Source organism: Metarhizium acridum, assembly GCF_019434415.1.
Source record: "Metarhizium acridum strain ARSEF 324 chromosome Unknown scaffold_269, whole genome shotgun sequence".
In the NCBI taxonomy this organism is placed as follows: Eukaryota; Fungi; Ascomycota; class Sordariomycetes; order Hypocreales; family Clavicipitaceae; genus Metarhizium; species Metarhizium acridum.
In genome coordinates this window covers 1-15393 of record NW_027094023.1, presented here as the reverse complement: position 1 = coordinate 15393, position 15393 = coordinate 1, and the positions used below count along the sequence as shown (strand labels likewise).

The 15393-nt window shown below is 52.2% G+C and overlaps 6 protein-coding genes across 6 annotated transcripts; 4 read left to right on the top strand and 2 right to left on the bottom strand.

Annotated features, from left to right (window-relative positions):
* Positions 1-418: 418 nt before the first annotated feature.
* Positions 419-4219, top strand: J3458_012624 (uncharacterized protein; the record flags this gene model as incomplete). Its single annotated transcript, XM_066120067.1, has 4 exons — positions 419-720; positions 1095-2673; positions 2732-3512; positions 3564-4219. 4 exons carry the CDS (start codon positions 419-421, stop codon positions 4217-4219), a joined length of 3318 nt encoding a protein of 1105 aa, XP_065974889.1.
* A 725-nt stretch (positions 4220-4944) lies between these two features.
* Positions 4945-5944, top strand: J3458_012623 (uncharacterized protein; the record flags this gene model as incomplete). Its single annotated transcript, XM_066120066.1, has 2 exons — positions 4945-5480; positions 5548-5944. Exons 1-2 carry the CDS (start codon positions 5263-5265, stop codon positions 5942-5944), a joined length of 615 nt encoding a protein of 204 aa, XP_065974888.1. The 5' UTR covers positions 4945-5262.
* Positions 5945-6226: 282 nt separating this feature from the next.
* On the top strand, positions 6227-7136 carry J3458_012622 (uncharacterized protein; the record flags this gene model as incomplete). Its single annotated transcript, XM_066120065.1, has 1 exon — positions 6227-7136. The coding sequence occupies one exon, from the start codon at positions 6227-6229 to the stop codon at positions 7016-7018; it is 792 nt and encodes a 263-aa protein (XP_065974887.1). The 3' UTR covers positions 7019-7136.
* Positions 7137-10632: 3496 nt separating this feature from the next.
* J3458_012621 (uncharacterized protein) lies at positions 10633-12635 on the top strand (the record flags this gene model as incomplete). The annotated part of the gene is made up of 3 exons (XM_066120064.1): positions 10633-11326; positions 11391-11639; positions 11722-12635. 3 exons carry the CDS (start codon positions 10633-10635, stop codon positions 12633-12635), a joined length of 1857 nt encoding a protein of 618 aa, XP_065974886.1.
* A 1881-nt stretch (positions 12636-14516) lies between these two features.
* Positions 14517-14891, bottom strand: J3458_012620 (uncharacterized protein; the record flags this gene model as incomplete). Its single annotated transcript, XM_066120063.1, has 1 exon — positions 14517-14891. The coding sequence occupies one exon, from the start codon at positions 14889-14891 to the stop codon at positions 14517-14519; it is 375 nt and encodes a 124-aa protein (XP_065974885.1).
* Positions 14892-15070: 179 nt separating this feature from the next.
* J3458_012619 (uncharacterized protein) lies at positions 15071-15325 on the bottom strand (the record flags this gene model as incomplete). Its single annotated transcript, XM_066120062.1, has 1 exon — positions 15071-15325. The coding sequence occupies one exon, from the start codon at positions 15323-15325 to the stop codon at positions 15071-15073; it is 255 nt and encodes an 84-aa protein (XP_065974884.1).
* Positions 15326-15393: the final 68 nt, after the last annotated feature.

Here is a 15393-nt window from a genome sequence, read left to right as displayed (position 1 = left end):
CGCCACCGCCGTCGCCGTTTTATTTGATTCGGACGACAGATTACTGTTCCTTTTAAAATCAATCACTTTTTGCCCATCTTACCTCATTCTCATCTCACACTCAGTGCTATCATAAGTTACAATCTATTTTCGGAACCTCCTACTTGCCACCGTCGGGCACGGCGAAGTCTACCAGTAACACTGCCTGCTTCCAAGTGAAGACGGCCGTCAGCACCCGCACACAGACAACCAGGTTGGGGAGGATTGTTCTCGGGTTAAGAACGATATTGAGGACTCCAGCGAGCCAAGGCCCAACGCTGTTACACATCGCTTCGCTCGCATGCTCATTTACCGGCAAAAGCCCTAGTAGATATTTGCGACTACCTTCCTTGCCTTTGCTTTACAGGATCGACCTCTCTAGGGGGACAAAGCCTCAGCAATGGATGGCACTGCTGCCAGCAGCAGTGGCAGCGGCTTACGGGTCGGCAAATTGCTGCCAAAGGGTTTATCAGCGAAGAGGAGGCGCAGAAAGGACAAGAATGGACGGGACTCGGAGGCATCGGGCCCAGATGATGACACACGCAGCACAAGCGCACACAGCACCCAGCGACGTTCCAAGCGCGAGCTGACCCTCGAGAGTGATGATGCCAACTCAACCAACATTGCTGACGACGACGACGAGATGGACGACCGCAGCTTTGGGTCCTTTGAGTCTGGCGCAGATCCGGAGACTGCCGACCGGTATGTTACATCACTTTCATCTATCCTTGATATCTTTGTTCTGTTCTTTTCCTTCCCCTTGCCCCATACACAGTCACAGTATGACGGCTTTTCTGTTTTAAGCTCCGAGACAAAAGTTTCGATGGGTGTTCGTGCCAGTCTCCTCCACTCGATGGCCCCGCCGCACACTGTGCGTATGACAATAGCAGCCATAGTGCTCGTCGGAACTAGTCTCTACTGTCATTTAAAGCCTCACGTTTCTCTCAAGATTCTGTCGTCCTCCTGTGCTATTATCACCTTTTTTTTGCCAGCTTCAATTCTCCCAACGAGCATTTTCCGCATGCAAAACTGTTGTGCTACTAATAAACGAAACGTCTGCCTAACAAGCTGAACAGTGGAAGACCCGCATCAAGCTCTGCTCCAGCTCGACCCGCCACAATATCAGCCCACCCATCTCTGATCGGTTACTTGACAACGTCATCCCCCGTGGTCCAGACGCAACACCTTGACTCGCGGTCTCACTTCCTATCCTCCTCTCAAGCCCGCGGCTATTCCAGCGGCAGCAGTGACAAGTCCGGGTCGCCAGAAAAGCCGTCCAAAGCAAAGGGCATTCCCGGCTTTCAGAACTCGATCCCGGAACCTCCTGCGCCAGCAAAATTAGCTTCCGCCGACCGAAAGGGTAGGACAGTGACACCCAAAATCGAAACCAACCCTCCCCGTACGCCACCTCAAGACGATAAACCTGCTCCCGTTATTGTCAACACCCCCCCAACTCCAACGGACCGAACTGATCGTTCACAATTCGCAACGTCTCCGGACGGCAGGTCGTCAACGAATGGGGCCGACCCTAAACTGAGAGCGGATGGAAGTGCTGTTGCGTCGAATATGAACACCCATAGGAGAAGCAAATCTGGGTCTGCAGCAATTGGTCCTAGCAAGCTCTCTCATATTACAGCGGCGCCATTAACACCTACTGACGAGACTGGCGGAGAGAGTAACCAAAGTGCCACTGGATTCTTCTCGTCTATGATATCTGCCGCTCAAAACGCAGCTACCTCAATTAGCAATACGATACCCAGCGGGGGACTCGGCATTGGAAGTAATAAAAACCGGACCGGCACACCAAAGTCTCTGAATTCTCCTGCCGCTAGCCAAACAACCTTGAACTCGCAACCTGCACCTGAACCAGAGCCGCGTATTGAAGACACAATGGATCAGAAAGAGTCTGCAGTTCGAACACTGGGGTCTGGGGACCTGAGCCTTAGTCAACTCGGTCTTCCTGAATCTTCAGTTGCCTCTCCCGCGAGCGCCAGATTCGGCGGTGTTGCCGACACCAGAACGAGATCAGAATCTGCTCCAACTGAGCCTCAAACCTCGGTCACGGACGTACTTCCAGCAGAATCATCGAGCCGTCCCCGCTCCTTGGCCGAACCTGCCAGCGGGGACCAGACCCCCCCGCAGACGGACTTTTCAGACCTTAAAGGGCCAGTTCAACGGTCGTCCAGTCTCAGGAGTGCAATGAAACCTCACAGGAAGAGGGGAAGCTCAGCGACAACAGGAGGAACCGTAGCTGCGGCTATTACATCTGCCACAAGTGCTGCTCTTCCCACCACCGGCGGCCTAGGGGCACCCAAGTTGACCGGATTCGCGATTGCCAGCAAGAAGCGGAACCGCGATTTTCATAATCTCTTCAAGAGTGTACCTGATGATGACTATCTAATTGAAGATTATAGCTGCGCTCTTCAACGAGAGATCCTAGCCCATGGCCGATTATATGTGTCTGAGGGTCACCTTTGCTTCAGCAGTAATATCCTTGGCTGGACAACAACATTGGTCATGAGCTTTGACGAAATCGTGTCTGTGGAGAAGCGAAGCACCGCTCTTGTATTCAAAAACGGTCTGATGATATCGACGCTGCACGCCAAACATATTTTTGCCAGTTTTACAAGCAGAGATGCCACATATGATCTTATTGTAAATATTTGGGAAACTGGGCCACCCAACTCTACGAAGCACATTGAACGGCGTTCAGCTAGAAGGAACCGGCGGAGACAAGACGGAAAAGGTGGAAGAACAGCAAGGGGTGATGGAAGAGGCACAAGAGGCGTCCGGATCCGAAGAAGATACAGATGATGATGAAGGCGACGACGACGAGTTCTATGATGAAGAAGAACACGATGAGGTGACGGAGACCCAGTCGACAGATATGACAGCAGTTGAACCGGATTCAGAGAAGCCGGTGACGCGAAAGGTGTCTGGAGTGACTGCTGTAAATGGCGTAGCATCTGAACCGTCCAAAGACGCATCTCCACCGCCAGGCGGCGCACCTGATTTTCCTGGACCCTCCGCTCATGCGCCAACAGACTGCGGCGACTCAGCAGCCCATTACGAAAAGGTTCTCGGTGATGAGGTTATTCCCGCCCCTCTTGGAAAAGTGTACAGCCTCGTCTTTGGCCCTGGATCTGTCACGTGGATGAATAGGTGGCTGTCGACAGAGCAAAAGTGCACCGACATCCAGATGGAGGATAGGAAGGGCCTCACGGCCGAGAACAAGAGCCGCACCTTCACGTACATCAAACCACTCAACGGCTCCATCGGCCCGAAGCAAACGAAATGTGTTGTGACAGAAACCATTGACCAGATCGACTTGGAGAAGGCCGTAAACCTCAGCGTCTCTACTCAGAATCCAGATGTGCCCTACGGCAACTTATTTACCGTCAAGACGAAATACTGCCTGTCATGGGCCGAGAACAATGCTACACGCATCCAAATCAACTGCACAGTCGATTGGTCGGGCAAGTGCTGGCTAAAGGGTATGAATGATGGTTGTATCGTGGCGAATCTGAGGTGCTAACGTGCGCTAGGAACCATCGAGAAGAATGTCAATGATGGGCAAGGGCAATATTGCAAGGAGCTATTTGCGTCACTCAAGTCTGCAGTTTCGTCCAGGGCTCGATCCGGCACGGCCACAAACGGGATTGTCAAGGGCAAGAAGAAGCTGAAGAGAAGCAAGGCATTACAGGCCGTTGTCGACTTGGAAGCCAGCAAGGGTAGCAAGTCGGACGGCGGGAAACAAAATTGGGGACCCTTGGAACCGGTCCGAAATATACTGGAGCCATGTGTTGATGTGCTTCAGCCCATACATACGGGGAACGTCATGTATGGCTTACTCGTGGGCCTGCTCGTTGCCATGTGGTTTGGCTTTGGGTCTCCGCCGAAGAACAACGCGCCGTTTGGCGCAGATCTTGGATTTTACAGTCACAACCGACAAGCCGCCTATGAGGAGATGTGGCGGCGGCAGGATTCTGAGCTATGGGAATGGCTAGAGGAGCGCGTGGGTATGGAGCGGCTGAGCTCGGATCAGCCAAGTGCGCGAAAGCGAGCGATGGAACACCGGACAGTGGAGGATAAGTTGCGAGAGGAGCGGATGGATGAACGCGAGATCCAAGAAGCCATTCGTGTGACGGAGGAAAAGTTGCGGGTATTGCGAGAGGTTGTTGGAAAGGGAAGGCCGAACTAGGCAATTGTACCATGGTCATCATTGAAAAGCCCCTGCAAGGGAAAACACCTCTACGGAGCATTTACATTTGTACATTACCAGCTACAGCAGGTTGGCGACTAGGCGAATTCTATTTTGTGACTGCGATTTGTTCAATGGATGATGCCCCAGGAAGCGAAGGGGGAAGGAGAAGGAGCCACACGAAGTAGATGAAGACGGCGGTTTGGACGGCAATCCGGTAATGCGGTAATATGGATGTAGGTACGCTCGTGCAGACAGACATTGAAGGGTCCAGGATGGGACTCAGAACCCCACCGCGTCCCACAAATGGCGCCGAGATTAAGCAAGCGATAAAGTTGACATTACGGCGGCCAAGCCACGGAGGACATGGTCCGAACGGATATTAAGCGGGCTCTCATGATGTATGTAGCGATGTCATGGTGAGGGATTGCAGGAATTGCGAGCGCAACAGGCATAACAGCAGCCCTATGTGGCGGGACTATGCGCTGGTGAAAAGGGAAAAGAGGGGACTAGTCAGGAACGCAACGGAGTTTCAGGGCTGAGCTTGAATGTGGAATGAGGGTGGAGATGATGGGTTGGGACGTTGGGACTGAGCCACGGTCTGGCCGCAGTTTGAGGGGTGCAGAGACGACGCGAGCTGGTTGCATGCATGTTATGCATGCTTCAAATGTTGCTGAGGCCTTCCTCAGACCTGGACAACCTTGACAAACCCGACAAACCCGACAACCCTTCACAACCCTGAACAGCCTCTGACCTTGAGAGTCGAGTCAAGTTGGTTTGGCCGAAAAGGAAGCAGTCCAAATGACCGTTACCGTGGGCTCAGCCCCACTTGACGTATGGAAATCCAACACGATGGTAGCACGTCCACGTAACTACTCCCCCCTTGATGGTGGTGTTGTCGTCATCACGACCCTATTTTGGTGTCTCCCCGCCGGGGCGGCAGTTTGGGAATATCGTCGTTTGGTTGATGCAAAAAATCCAAGGGATAAGACGGCACGGGTGTCGCGATCCTTTGCAGGACTCTTGCCTGCATCGCGGCGACCATGTATTTGTATACGAGACGGCAGGTTTCCTTTGTATTCAACCGATTGTATGAGCATCAGCATCAGCATCAGCATACAGGAGCGCTGCTTTGTCTCGGGTCCGGTTTATTAGCGTCGCTTTTTGTTCCTTTGTCCGAATTTGCCCTTTGTCGTCGTTTGCCAGTGAGCATGGCCCGAAAAGGAGTTCCCAAGGTTCGCACCGGCTGTCTAACATGCAAGTATGTACAGCATGACCGACGCAAAAAAACATGATATTCCCCTTCCCCCCAGCTAATGTAGCGGTAGAAAACGCAAAGTAAAGTGCGATGAAACACACCCGGCCTGCAACAGATGCACGTCCACCGGCCGAACCTGCGACGGCTACATGCCTCCTCCGCCGGGCTGCATGTCCTGGGACCGTCTCCTCTCTGCGCCTGTTCCGGCATCACCCAGCCCTTGCCCCGAGGCAGACGATCCCGAGCTGCGCGGTCTAGCATTCTACCAGCAAATCGTTGCTCCTGCGCTGTGCGGCCCGCTGGACAGCTCGTTCTGGACCAAGCTGGTTGCGCAGATGGTGCACTCGGAGCCTGCGACGAGGCATGCCGTCCTGGCAATAAGTTGGCTGTATGAGAACTTTGGGGACGGCGTCCTCTTCGATGCCCGAAAGGGGCCAGACGGGAGCAGTCGACGCCGGCGGCCATGATTGTGCCATTCGGCACTACAATGCCGCCATCTCGCACTTGATCAGCCCGCAGACGTCGTGCCCTGCCGACCTGAATACCGTGCTGCTCGTCTGTATACTCTTCACGTGTATCGAGTTCCTGCGCGGCGACACCGAAAGCGCAATCAGCCATTCGCAGCATGGCATCTCGCTGCTCAACTCGGGCGCCGACATCAAGCCCGAGCTGGTGAGGGTGTTTCGCCCACCTCGGCATCTTTCCCTACTTCTTTGGCGGCGACATTTCCACGTTTCCCGTCTTGCACGATGCCCAGGGCCGTCACCATCGGCCTCGGCACCCTGGACGACGCGCTGGAGTCGCTGGACTGCCTGCTCGCGCGGGCCGTCCGGCTCGTCAGGGCGAGCGACCACCATCGCTTGGGATGGGCGTGCAGGAGCAGCCCCTGGAAGCGGTCCTTGACGAAAAGCGCACGCTGGAGGGAGACCCTCGACTCCTGGTGGTCTGCGCTTGACAAGTTGCGACACGGGGGGGACACGTCGGAGCACGCCGGGGCGATGACGCTTCTCGTTTTAGAAATGAGATGGCTGGTCTGCAAGATCTGGGCGAGTACGTGCCTTGCCCTCGACGAGACCATCTACGACGACCACATGGACAAGTTTACGCGCATCGTGGACGTGGCGACTCGGGCGCGGGCACTTGTCGGCGCCTCGACGCGCAACAACAAGTTCATGTTCGTCATGGGGTTCTGCCCGCTGCTGTACTTTGTCGTGACCAAGTGCCGGTTCTTGGGGCTGCGGCTCAGGGCCCTGTCGCTGCTCAGGAAGCTGTCTTATACGCGGGAGACGCTGTGGGACGCGTCGACCTTGTATGCCACTAGCAAGAGAATCGTCGAGATTGAGCATGGCATTGGCGAGTTGACGCCCGAGGATGTCGACGGCGGCGGCATGGGACTGGATCAAGCTGTGCCGCCGGATGAGGCGCGCGTGAGGGATTCCGCCATGGAGGATGGCGATGGCGAAGGGGACGGTGCAAAAAGGAGGGTTTGTTTCTTGGTCCTTGGTCGCGAGGGCATGGAGAGGATGTACGATTGGGTTTGATGTATCATCTTGTAATTGTAATTGTTTTACTTCATCTGGGCTGCAGTGAAGAAATTCCCCAGGAGCTAGTCGTCTTGCTTGATCTACATGGTTGGAAAATGGAAGAGTATCACGGTGATGAAAGGCAAAAGGTTGATTTGACCCCATCAGGTACCAAGCTACCATGCCCTATACTGCATTCTAATACAGTATATTGTTACATTCTTTTCCTATCGGGCAAATCTGCTCTCCGCCACGGACTGGTGTGTGTTGTTGTGGTATATGCGGCCGGTAGAGAAAGTGGCCTAATAAATGCCAATGCTTGAATCCAGAAACACCAAGTCTTCAAGACAACAACGCGTCCTAGAACCGAGGCTAAGCCAACTTGACGGAAACAGAACCAAACCCAAGTCATGGCAAACCTTTTGCAGCCGGTGTCAGCCGCGGAGCAGTTAAGCAAAGACGGCCAGCTATTTACATTAGGGCTGCGTTTTTGTGCCTGTAAATAGTGCATTACGAGAATGCAATTAGCTTTGTCAATCTTGCAAGTTGCAACCGTAACCGACGTGCTAAGGGTCCATCCGGCAAATTATGGTTGGCCGGCTCGGACTCGGACATGTTCCTGCGGGTTGGCCGCGTGGTGGCGCGGGAATCAGGAGAGAAGTGCGAGAGCCCGAGTGGGAAGAGTCCGATGGCAGGGGACGAATTGAAGTTGCCAAGTTTGGAATAAGGAGGCATATAAGATGATTGCCTGGGGAAGCTCGCCAAGAGGATCCAAGGCTCCAAGAAGTTCTGGTGCTGCTCCAAGTCGTTGAGTTCCATTCTCTTCCTTCTTTCTTTTGTACGGCATACTTACAATGCTCTTCTTATTTCCACTTTTAACCGTCGTCGTGCCAGCACTGGCCGTTCCTCTCACTACAACTGTCTGACGTATTCCCCCGGGAAACAGGTTCACCAACACCGGCACCAAATTCCAGCTCATTCACGAAAACAGAGTACATGACCATTGACGGCGTCAAAAATTCGGCCCTGACAATTCCAGGCAAGACTATTCCCATTGCCGCTGCTCCGACGTGTGTGCAGACAGCCTATCCCCGACGCGAATGGACATATTGCCCCTGGTGAATGTGCTGCCATATGGAACTATTACCCTAGCTTTTGGGCTGCACTCGCTGTGGCCTGCCTGTTCGGGTTCCTAATAGTGGTGCATATTCTGCAGGCTGCCATGTTTAAAAAAGTTTGTAAGTTATTCTCCTGTCATCCGACGCCACAGGCACTTTGAGAAAATGCAGTTCCGGGGCGGCTGATTTTTTTTTTAATTTTGCAGACGTGGTGCTGGGTCATTATCATGGCCACTACCTGGGAGATGGCGACCATGATATTCCGTATGTTAAGCTCGAGGAACCAGCAGAGTAGTGGGCTGTATCTCGTTTTCCAGATCTTGGTCCTGCTCGCCCCTATTTGTAAGTTTGGCCCCGAAGCAGCGAGTTGATAAGCAGCTTGCGCTGACATGAGAAACAAGGGTGAATGTATTTGTGTATATGACCCTGGGAAAAATGGTTATACTACTTCTACCCGTCTCGCTCGATCCTCGGCATGCCCGCCTCCATCAGCGCCGTCGTCTTCGTCTTCTTCGACATTGCTTCGTTTGCAGTTCAGCTGGCCGACGGAAGCATGGCCGTTCCCACGGCTGCGCGCCATATCCAAAAAAAAGGGCGCTACTCATGTATATGCTAGGGATTGGCTTCTAGGAATTCGTCATCATTGCTTTTGTGATCCTGTGTTTGCGCTTGCGGTGGTACATCCGGGGATTGTGTGGGAACGCCGGGTGCTTTAAACGACTTGCGAAATGCGCCTGTGAATTTAGGGGAAAGGAATGGGCTGATGACAGCTATGATGAGGGTGACGGTGCGCGAGAGCGGGAGGTGAAGGCGAGAATGAGCGGTTGCAGCTCATCATTGACTTGTATGCTGCAAAATCTGGACATGACTTGACCATCTGAATATACGTGGCATAGTGATTTCGTCTGCTCTTGGCTGTTGGATACTATTCAAAGGCTTGTATCCTCGCAAATAGGTTTTTATTCGAGTTAGCCTCCTTCATATTGAATATATTGAGTCGTTTGTAACCTAGCGTTTGTTGGGTTTACTATACGAAACTCCCCCCAGCCATGTGTCGTTCTATTATAAGCACATAAGGGGAGGACATCTTGCCAACTATCATTGCAGCTATTCGTGAATATGTTAATGGTAGGAATAGGGTATTTGGCGATTAGTGAGATTTGGCGTTTGCGGCTTCTTGACTGTCGAAAGGATAGACCTAAGACCTGAGGAGGGAACTCTATTGATGGTTTTTGTACCAAGACTGGAAGAAACTAAATAGTTCTTTCTCAGGATCTAGAGGTCGCGCCGGAAATATTGGCTCTGTCAGCCTCTGTGTCTTGATATTTTGCTGCTGTAGCAGAAATGGAACCCTGATTGATGGGTATGATCATCAGTTTTAGAGAGTCAAGTAGTAAACCCTCGGACTAGTGGCGTTCGACCGTCTTAGCATGCAGCGCGTTTCCATCCATCTCGGCATATATCTAGAGATATTGGGCTTATACCTTGCGTGAAACAATACATCTCACTCAGCCTAGCCGAAGAATACAAGACCCTGTGGGAGGGCAGCGCAACGTACCTAGGCGTGTACTAACGGCAAGCATCTTTTCAGAGTTGATAATACACGTTGCTGCTGGGTATCGCTTTCCACCTGCCAATGTGCTCTGTTCTCTAGTTCTTTGGCCGTCTGATGATCCAGTGGTGTCCAATGTCTTGTGTTGACTTGCGCCATCCAAGCCACTACTTATGGCCTCTGTCTGTGGTCCTTGGCGCGAGGGTGTGTTCCCCAAGCAATATGGCGTTTCTCCGAGAGACTGGTTCGAAACGCCTCATTGCGCATAAGCCTCGGGGAAGTACACGTCATTGTCCTACTGGCTCCCTTTTAGACCGACAAGCATCGGCGTCGTCATTCCTGAGCATCCGTATTGGTGGCGGGCACATAGTAACCGACTGTCGATTCATGCTAATTGCACAAAATCCTACAAGAATTCGAGCTGTGAGCGGAAAAGGGCCCAAAAGGAAAAAAAAAGCACATGACTACTATGGCCTCTGAACAAACATCACCTGGTGTGGGAGGGTTATCCCTCCACTCAACCACACACGCCAGCCCAGTTACCTATCCGGTTGTGACGCCTGGCGTTTGTGGATGGCTCGATCCCACATTTTCCCCAGGTTTTCATTTGTTGGGCAGCTACTTGTGAGGAGACCTGAGAGTACTATTAAAACATGTAGCCATCACAGCCGTGCAGGTGGAGCACAGAGAAAGGCTCTTTGCCATGCCGGAAACGGCTTGTATTTAGATGCCAAGTTGCGACAAGATGGGAGCCGCAGTAAGTTTGGAGTAGCTTCTCGGGACGGTACGGCGGGCTCATAGACACGACTCTTCCATCTCCTTCTTAGCTGGCGAATCCATGCCCAGGTCTACCGAGTCTGGATTATTCTGTTAGACTACGCCAGCGACTATGGGTCTTTAACTAATCGGCCGAAGCACATCACTCAGCCTCCAAGTGTATTGGCCTGGTCAAGAAGGATCCCATGTTACAACCGGGGGCAAGGAACCAGGACGCGGACCACCTGAGCCAGAAGAGCCCGTCGGCTTTCCGTCCAGAAGCAGCATCAACTCCTGACGAAACGAGCAACGAGGGCCATGACCACGAATGGCGTGGAGTGCCCGCGAGGGCATCTCCCAGGGCCGCCCAAGCAACGACGGGCGATATCCGCCTGTGTAGCACCATTTCCAGCCGCACCATGGACACATTCTGGTTTCCGCAATTATCCCTAGGCTATGATGACACTCCGCGCAAGATCCGGCGCGGCTTCCACTCCGAGAAGGAAATGGTTTTTCTGGCCTGTTGCCGCCAATACCCCAAGGCCGTTGGCTGGACGCTCCTATTGTTTCTTACAGTCGTCATGGAGGCATACGACAAGTCGCTCATATCGGGCTTCCTCGCATTCCCAGCCTTTCAACGCAGGTACGGGCAACCGGAGTCGACACCGGGGACATCTGTGGGTAATGGATCGTACCAGATTCCAGTGCCGTGGCAAATCGGCCTGCACAACGCAGCGTTCGCCTGCGAGATTATTGGACTGCTGACCCACGGATACATTACCTATAATATCGGATACCGAAAGGTCATGATGGGCAGCCTGGTTTGGCTGTGCCTATCTGTGTTCCCTGCCGTTTTTGCGAGAAATATCACCACTCTGCTGGTTTCACAAGCCTTGTGTGGTAAGAGCAACACTTTTCCCCAACCCTCGCCATCGTCCTTATGACCTTTAACACGGCGTAACAGGAATACCCTGGGGCGTCATTCAGACGCTAGCTGCCACGTACGCAGCTGAGGTTGTGCCCTCGGGCTTGCGGCCCTATGTCTTGAGCAACATTAACATGTGTTGGGTTACCGGGCAGCTCCTGGGAACCGGTGTCCTCCGGGCTTTGGTGTATAACAATTCGGAATGGTCTTATCGGCTCCCGTTCGCCTTGCAATGGGCCTGGGCAGTTCCCCTGCTAATTGGCGTTTACTTTGCGCCCGAAAGCCCTTGTAAGTACCTCGCCACACTGGAACTTTCCTCTTGCATAGATGACGCGCGTGTGTGAATTGTAATTGACCAACGTCGTTGCAGGGTGGTTTATTCGCCATGAGAGAGCGGCCGACGCCCGGCGGTCTCTTGGCCGACTTTGCAACCGGTCCGGCTCCCACATCGACGACAGTATAGCTCTGATGGAGCACATTAACAGGATTGAGAAGGAGTTGAACTACGGCGGAGCAACGTATTCAGACTTGTTTAAAGGTGTCAATCGCCGTCGCACCGAGATATCGTGTGTGGTCTGGATGTGTCAGGCACTCTCTGGCGGCGTTTTGACCGCCGTCGCAGCATACTTCTTTGAACAGGCTGGCTTCGACCCTTCCGACTCTTTCAGCCTCTCTACTGGGATGTATGGCATGGCCCTGATTGCGGGTATCATTTCATGGGGCCTTTTATTCAAGATAGGTCGTCGAAAACTGTACATTTTCGGCCTGGCGTCGGCGGTTGCGTTCTTGACTGCCGGCGGAATAGTGTCGGTGGTGTCGGCAGGAAGTAACGGGGCTGATTGGGCTTTGGGCGCCCTCATCATCCTCATGACGTTTACCTACGATCTGACCATAGGCCCCGTGTGCTACGTCGTCGTGGCGGAAATTCCATCGACGCGTCTGCGGGTCAAGACTGTTGCTTTGGCCAGGGTGGCATATAATGCCGCCATGATTGTTAACACTGCTCTGGTGCCGAAAATGCTCAATCCTACGGCGTGGGACATAGCAGGCAAATCGTGTTTTGTATACGTCGGCACGGCCCTCTGTTGCCTTGTGTGGTGCTATTTTCGACTACCAGAAACGAAGGGGTTGTCGTATCTTGAACTGGATATATTATTTGAGAAGAAGGCCCCGGCACGAAAGTTCAGCCAAGTTCAGGATAGGCTCGCCAAGTCCGCGTATCTTACTGCTTCACACGCCGAGCGACTCACAGATGCCTGGCACGGGTGGTTAGCGTATTCTTAGTTGTAAGATCAGCAGTAGCTGTACAGCACAAAAATAGAAGGTCATCAAACGTAATTGTTGGAGTTCCCATAATCTACTAAACTAGGTGCGGCGCATGAGCTCAGCTAGTCCCAGTCCCATGCGTTCAACAGTGTGGGATTCTCGAGCTCGGAATGCTTGCTAGGGGAACGTAGCTATCTATAGAAGTTTCGTTTCCACCTTCTGCCACATGTTAGTGGAGTGAATCAGGTAATACTATTAGAGCTATGTATGTAGCCGTGTCTCGCCTTTTAGTTCCTCAATACCGTTTGAAACGAAAATAATGTAATAACTTGACTTCTTCTAGAAGCGGTGAATATGGAAGTAATTAGATAGCAAGCTGCACCGATCCTGCGAGCTTTGAAGTACCGTAAACAGGACCCAGGCGATACCTGAGCTTGTGTATTTGCATCAAAGGTCTGCTGCAAGTGGTAAGGTAGATGCTGCGTAATAAGCCCAGGCTATGGACAGAGTGAAGTCTTCATGTCCTGATTTTTTTTTAAAAAATTCTTTAACGCGGCTACCCAACATTTTCACACCACCTTTTTCAGTCATAGAATCGTTTTATTTACGAATTCACATGGCACACAACATTAGCCTAGTCCTACAGTTTCCTCGACGACGAAACCGGTATACGCATACATTATAGGGGTAGATATATGGGTCAAAGTTGGTATAACTCTGACCTTTTCAAATGTAATTGTAATGGACTGACCACGTAGCTCCATTTCAACTCTTGCTGTCACCCTGTCCTAAATCGTACATTTACATTTTACTGTAGTGACTGCAGGAATACTCATCCCTCCTGTCACTCCAAGTTTAGGTTTAAATACTAAAGCTCTTATGTCTACCTCTCTTGGGGTATGAGGGAAGATTGGTCGGAAGAGGTAAGGTATTTTCAAATACTCCCCTTCTTCGCGAGCAAAATATATGAGATGCGGCAGGGAGACGGATTCTTGACTGTTACAGCAGCCGGCCTGCACCTAAGCATGGAAGCCCAACTTGTCATTTATCATTTAGTTCGTTTCCCGTTGTATATTTTGCATGACAAGCTTACTTCCCGTGTTGCGTTGTTGATAGATGATATCCGACATTACTAAGGCTATAATGTTTACGCCGGGGAATAACAAAGGCCAGGGATGTAATGAAGTACCACCTCATGTTCAACAATCAAAAAAGAGCATCGAAATTGCATATTCCAGATGAGCAGTCATCTTTGTATACTAGTCACTGGGACAGTGGTCAAGGTGCAGCGCCCAATCAAGACCCTTGTCCAAATATATGCAGAGTTGCCACCAACACAACTGTCGTCTGCTTCTCCGCATCTTGCAATGTCACCAACGACTATAACATACGAGAACAAGAGAATGGCGGGTGAATCGACAAAAGAGATACTGCCAGTTACAGACCTGGCCCGACAGGATCACGGAAACGAAAACATGACTCTGTGAATGTGGTGCCTTCTACTCGTCCCAGCGGAACATATGAATGAAGAAAGGTAGGAAAGGCATGTCTTATCTGCAGAGCACGAAAGACGAAGTGTGACAATGTTCTCCCTGTCTGTGGATTCTGTAAAAGGACCGGCGGCGAATGCCACTATTCCAGACCTTCTTTACTGAGGCAAGTTGAAGAAAGACCATCTGAGAAGCTCTGGCAGTCAAGGCTGACCGGGCAGTGCAGATTTGATAAAGCGTCGGCATAGGCGTCGATTTCGCGGTTCTGGAACTGCCTCGCAGGGACACGCTTCTCGAACAGTGTATCAATTTCCTCGTAAGTCCGTCCTTTTATCTCGGGCAGACGGAAGAAAGTCCAAACCAAACAAATGCAACAAAGCCCTTCAAAAAAGAAGGCCGACTTGGCGCTCTAGTTCCACTCCTCTGGAATCAACATGTAGGGAACCACAGTCTGCATGACGATGGACAACAAACAATACGTGTTTCGCGCCAGTGCGACCGTCTTGCCTCGCAGCTTTGAGGCACCAACCTCACCCACGATGGTGTAAACGGTCGCGCCGACCGAGGGGCAGTAGATGACGAGGTAGATGATCAACAGTGAGGATTTGGCCCAGTTGGCAGGTTTGTTGGACAGCGGCGGAATGCCTGCAAAGCCGATGGCGAAGTATAAGATGTTCATGCCCAGTAGGCCACCAAAGTAAACTGTGCGTCTCCCAAAGTAATACAGAAGTGGCCATGCAAGTATGGTGCCAACGAACGACGTCGCGTTGTTGCCAATGTTCATCTTGAATGCGGCCCCAGTTGAGAGCCCGGCCTGCTGAAAGAAGTAGGTTGTATAGCCTTGCGGGATTCCCAATGAGGGCTTGGATGCCGTACACTGCACACGCAATTTCTGTGCGGCGTAGATCTGTTATCCTGCAGGACGCCGGGTAAGAGCTTCTCGTTTGCGTCTCTGCTTCAAGCTCAATGGTGTGGATCATCATGGCAACGGCTTCTTTTGGAATTGACGCCGTCGTCAGCAAATTTTCTGACGGCCTTTTCAGCCTCGTCCAGGCGCCCTTTTCTGACGAGCCACCACGGCGATTCCGGCGCGAACAGGATCATGATGAAGATGGGCAGCGGCCTGGCCCACTGGACGGCCAAGATGATCTTGTACGCCAGCTTGGTCGTGATTTGCGAGACCGAGTATGTTACGCCGGCGCATACAAACTGACCCATGACCCAGCATAGACATACGTGGTCAGGTTAGCACGCAGTACGACTGGGCAAATCTCGGCCGCGTGGGT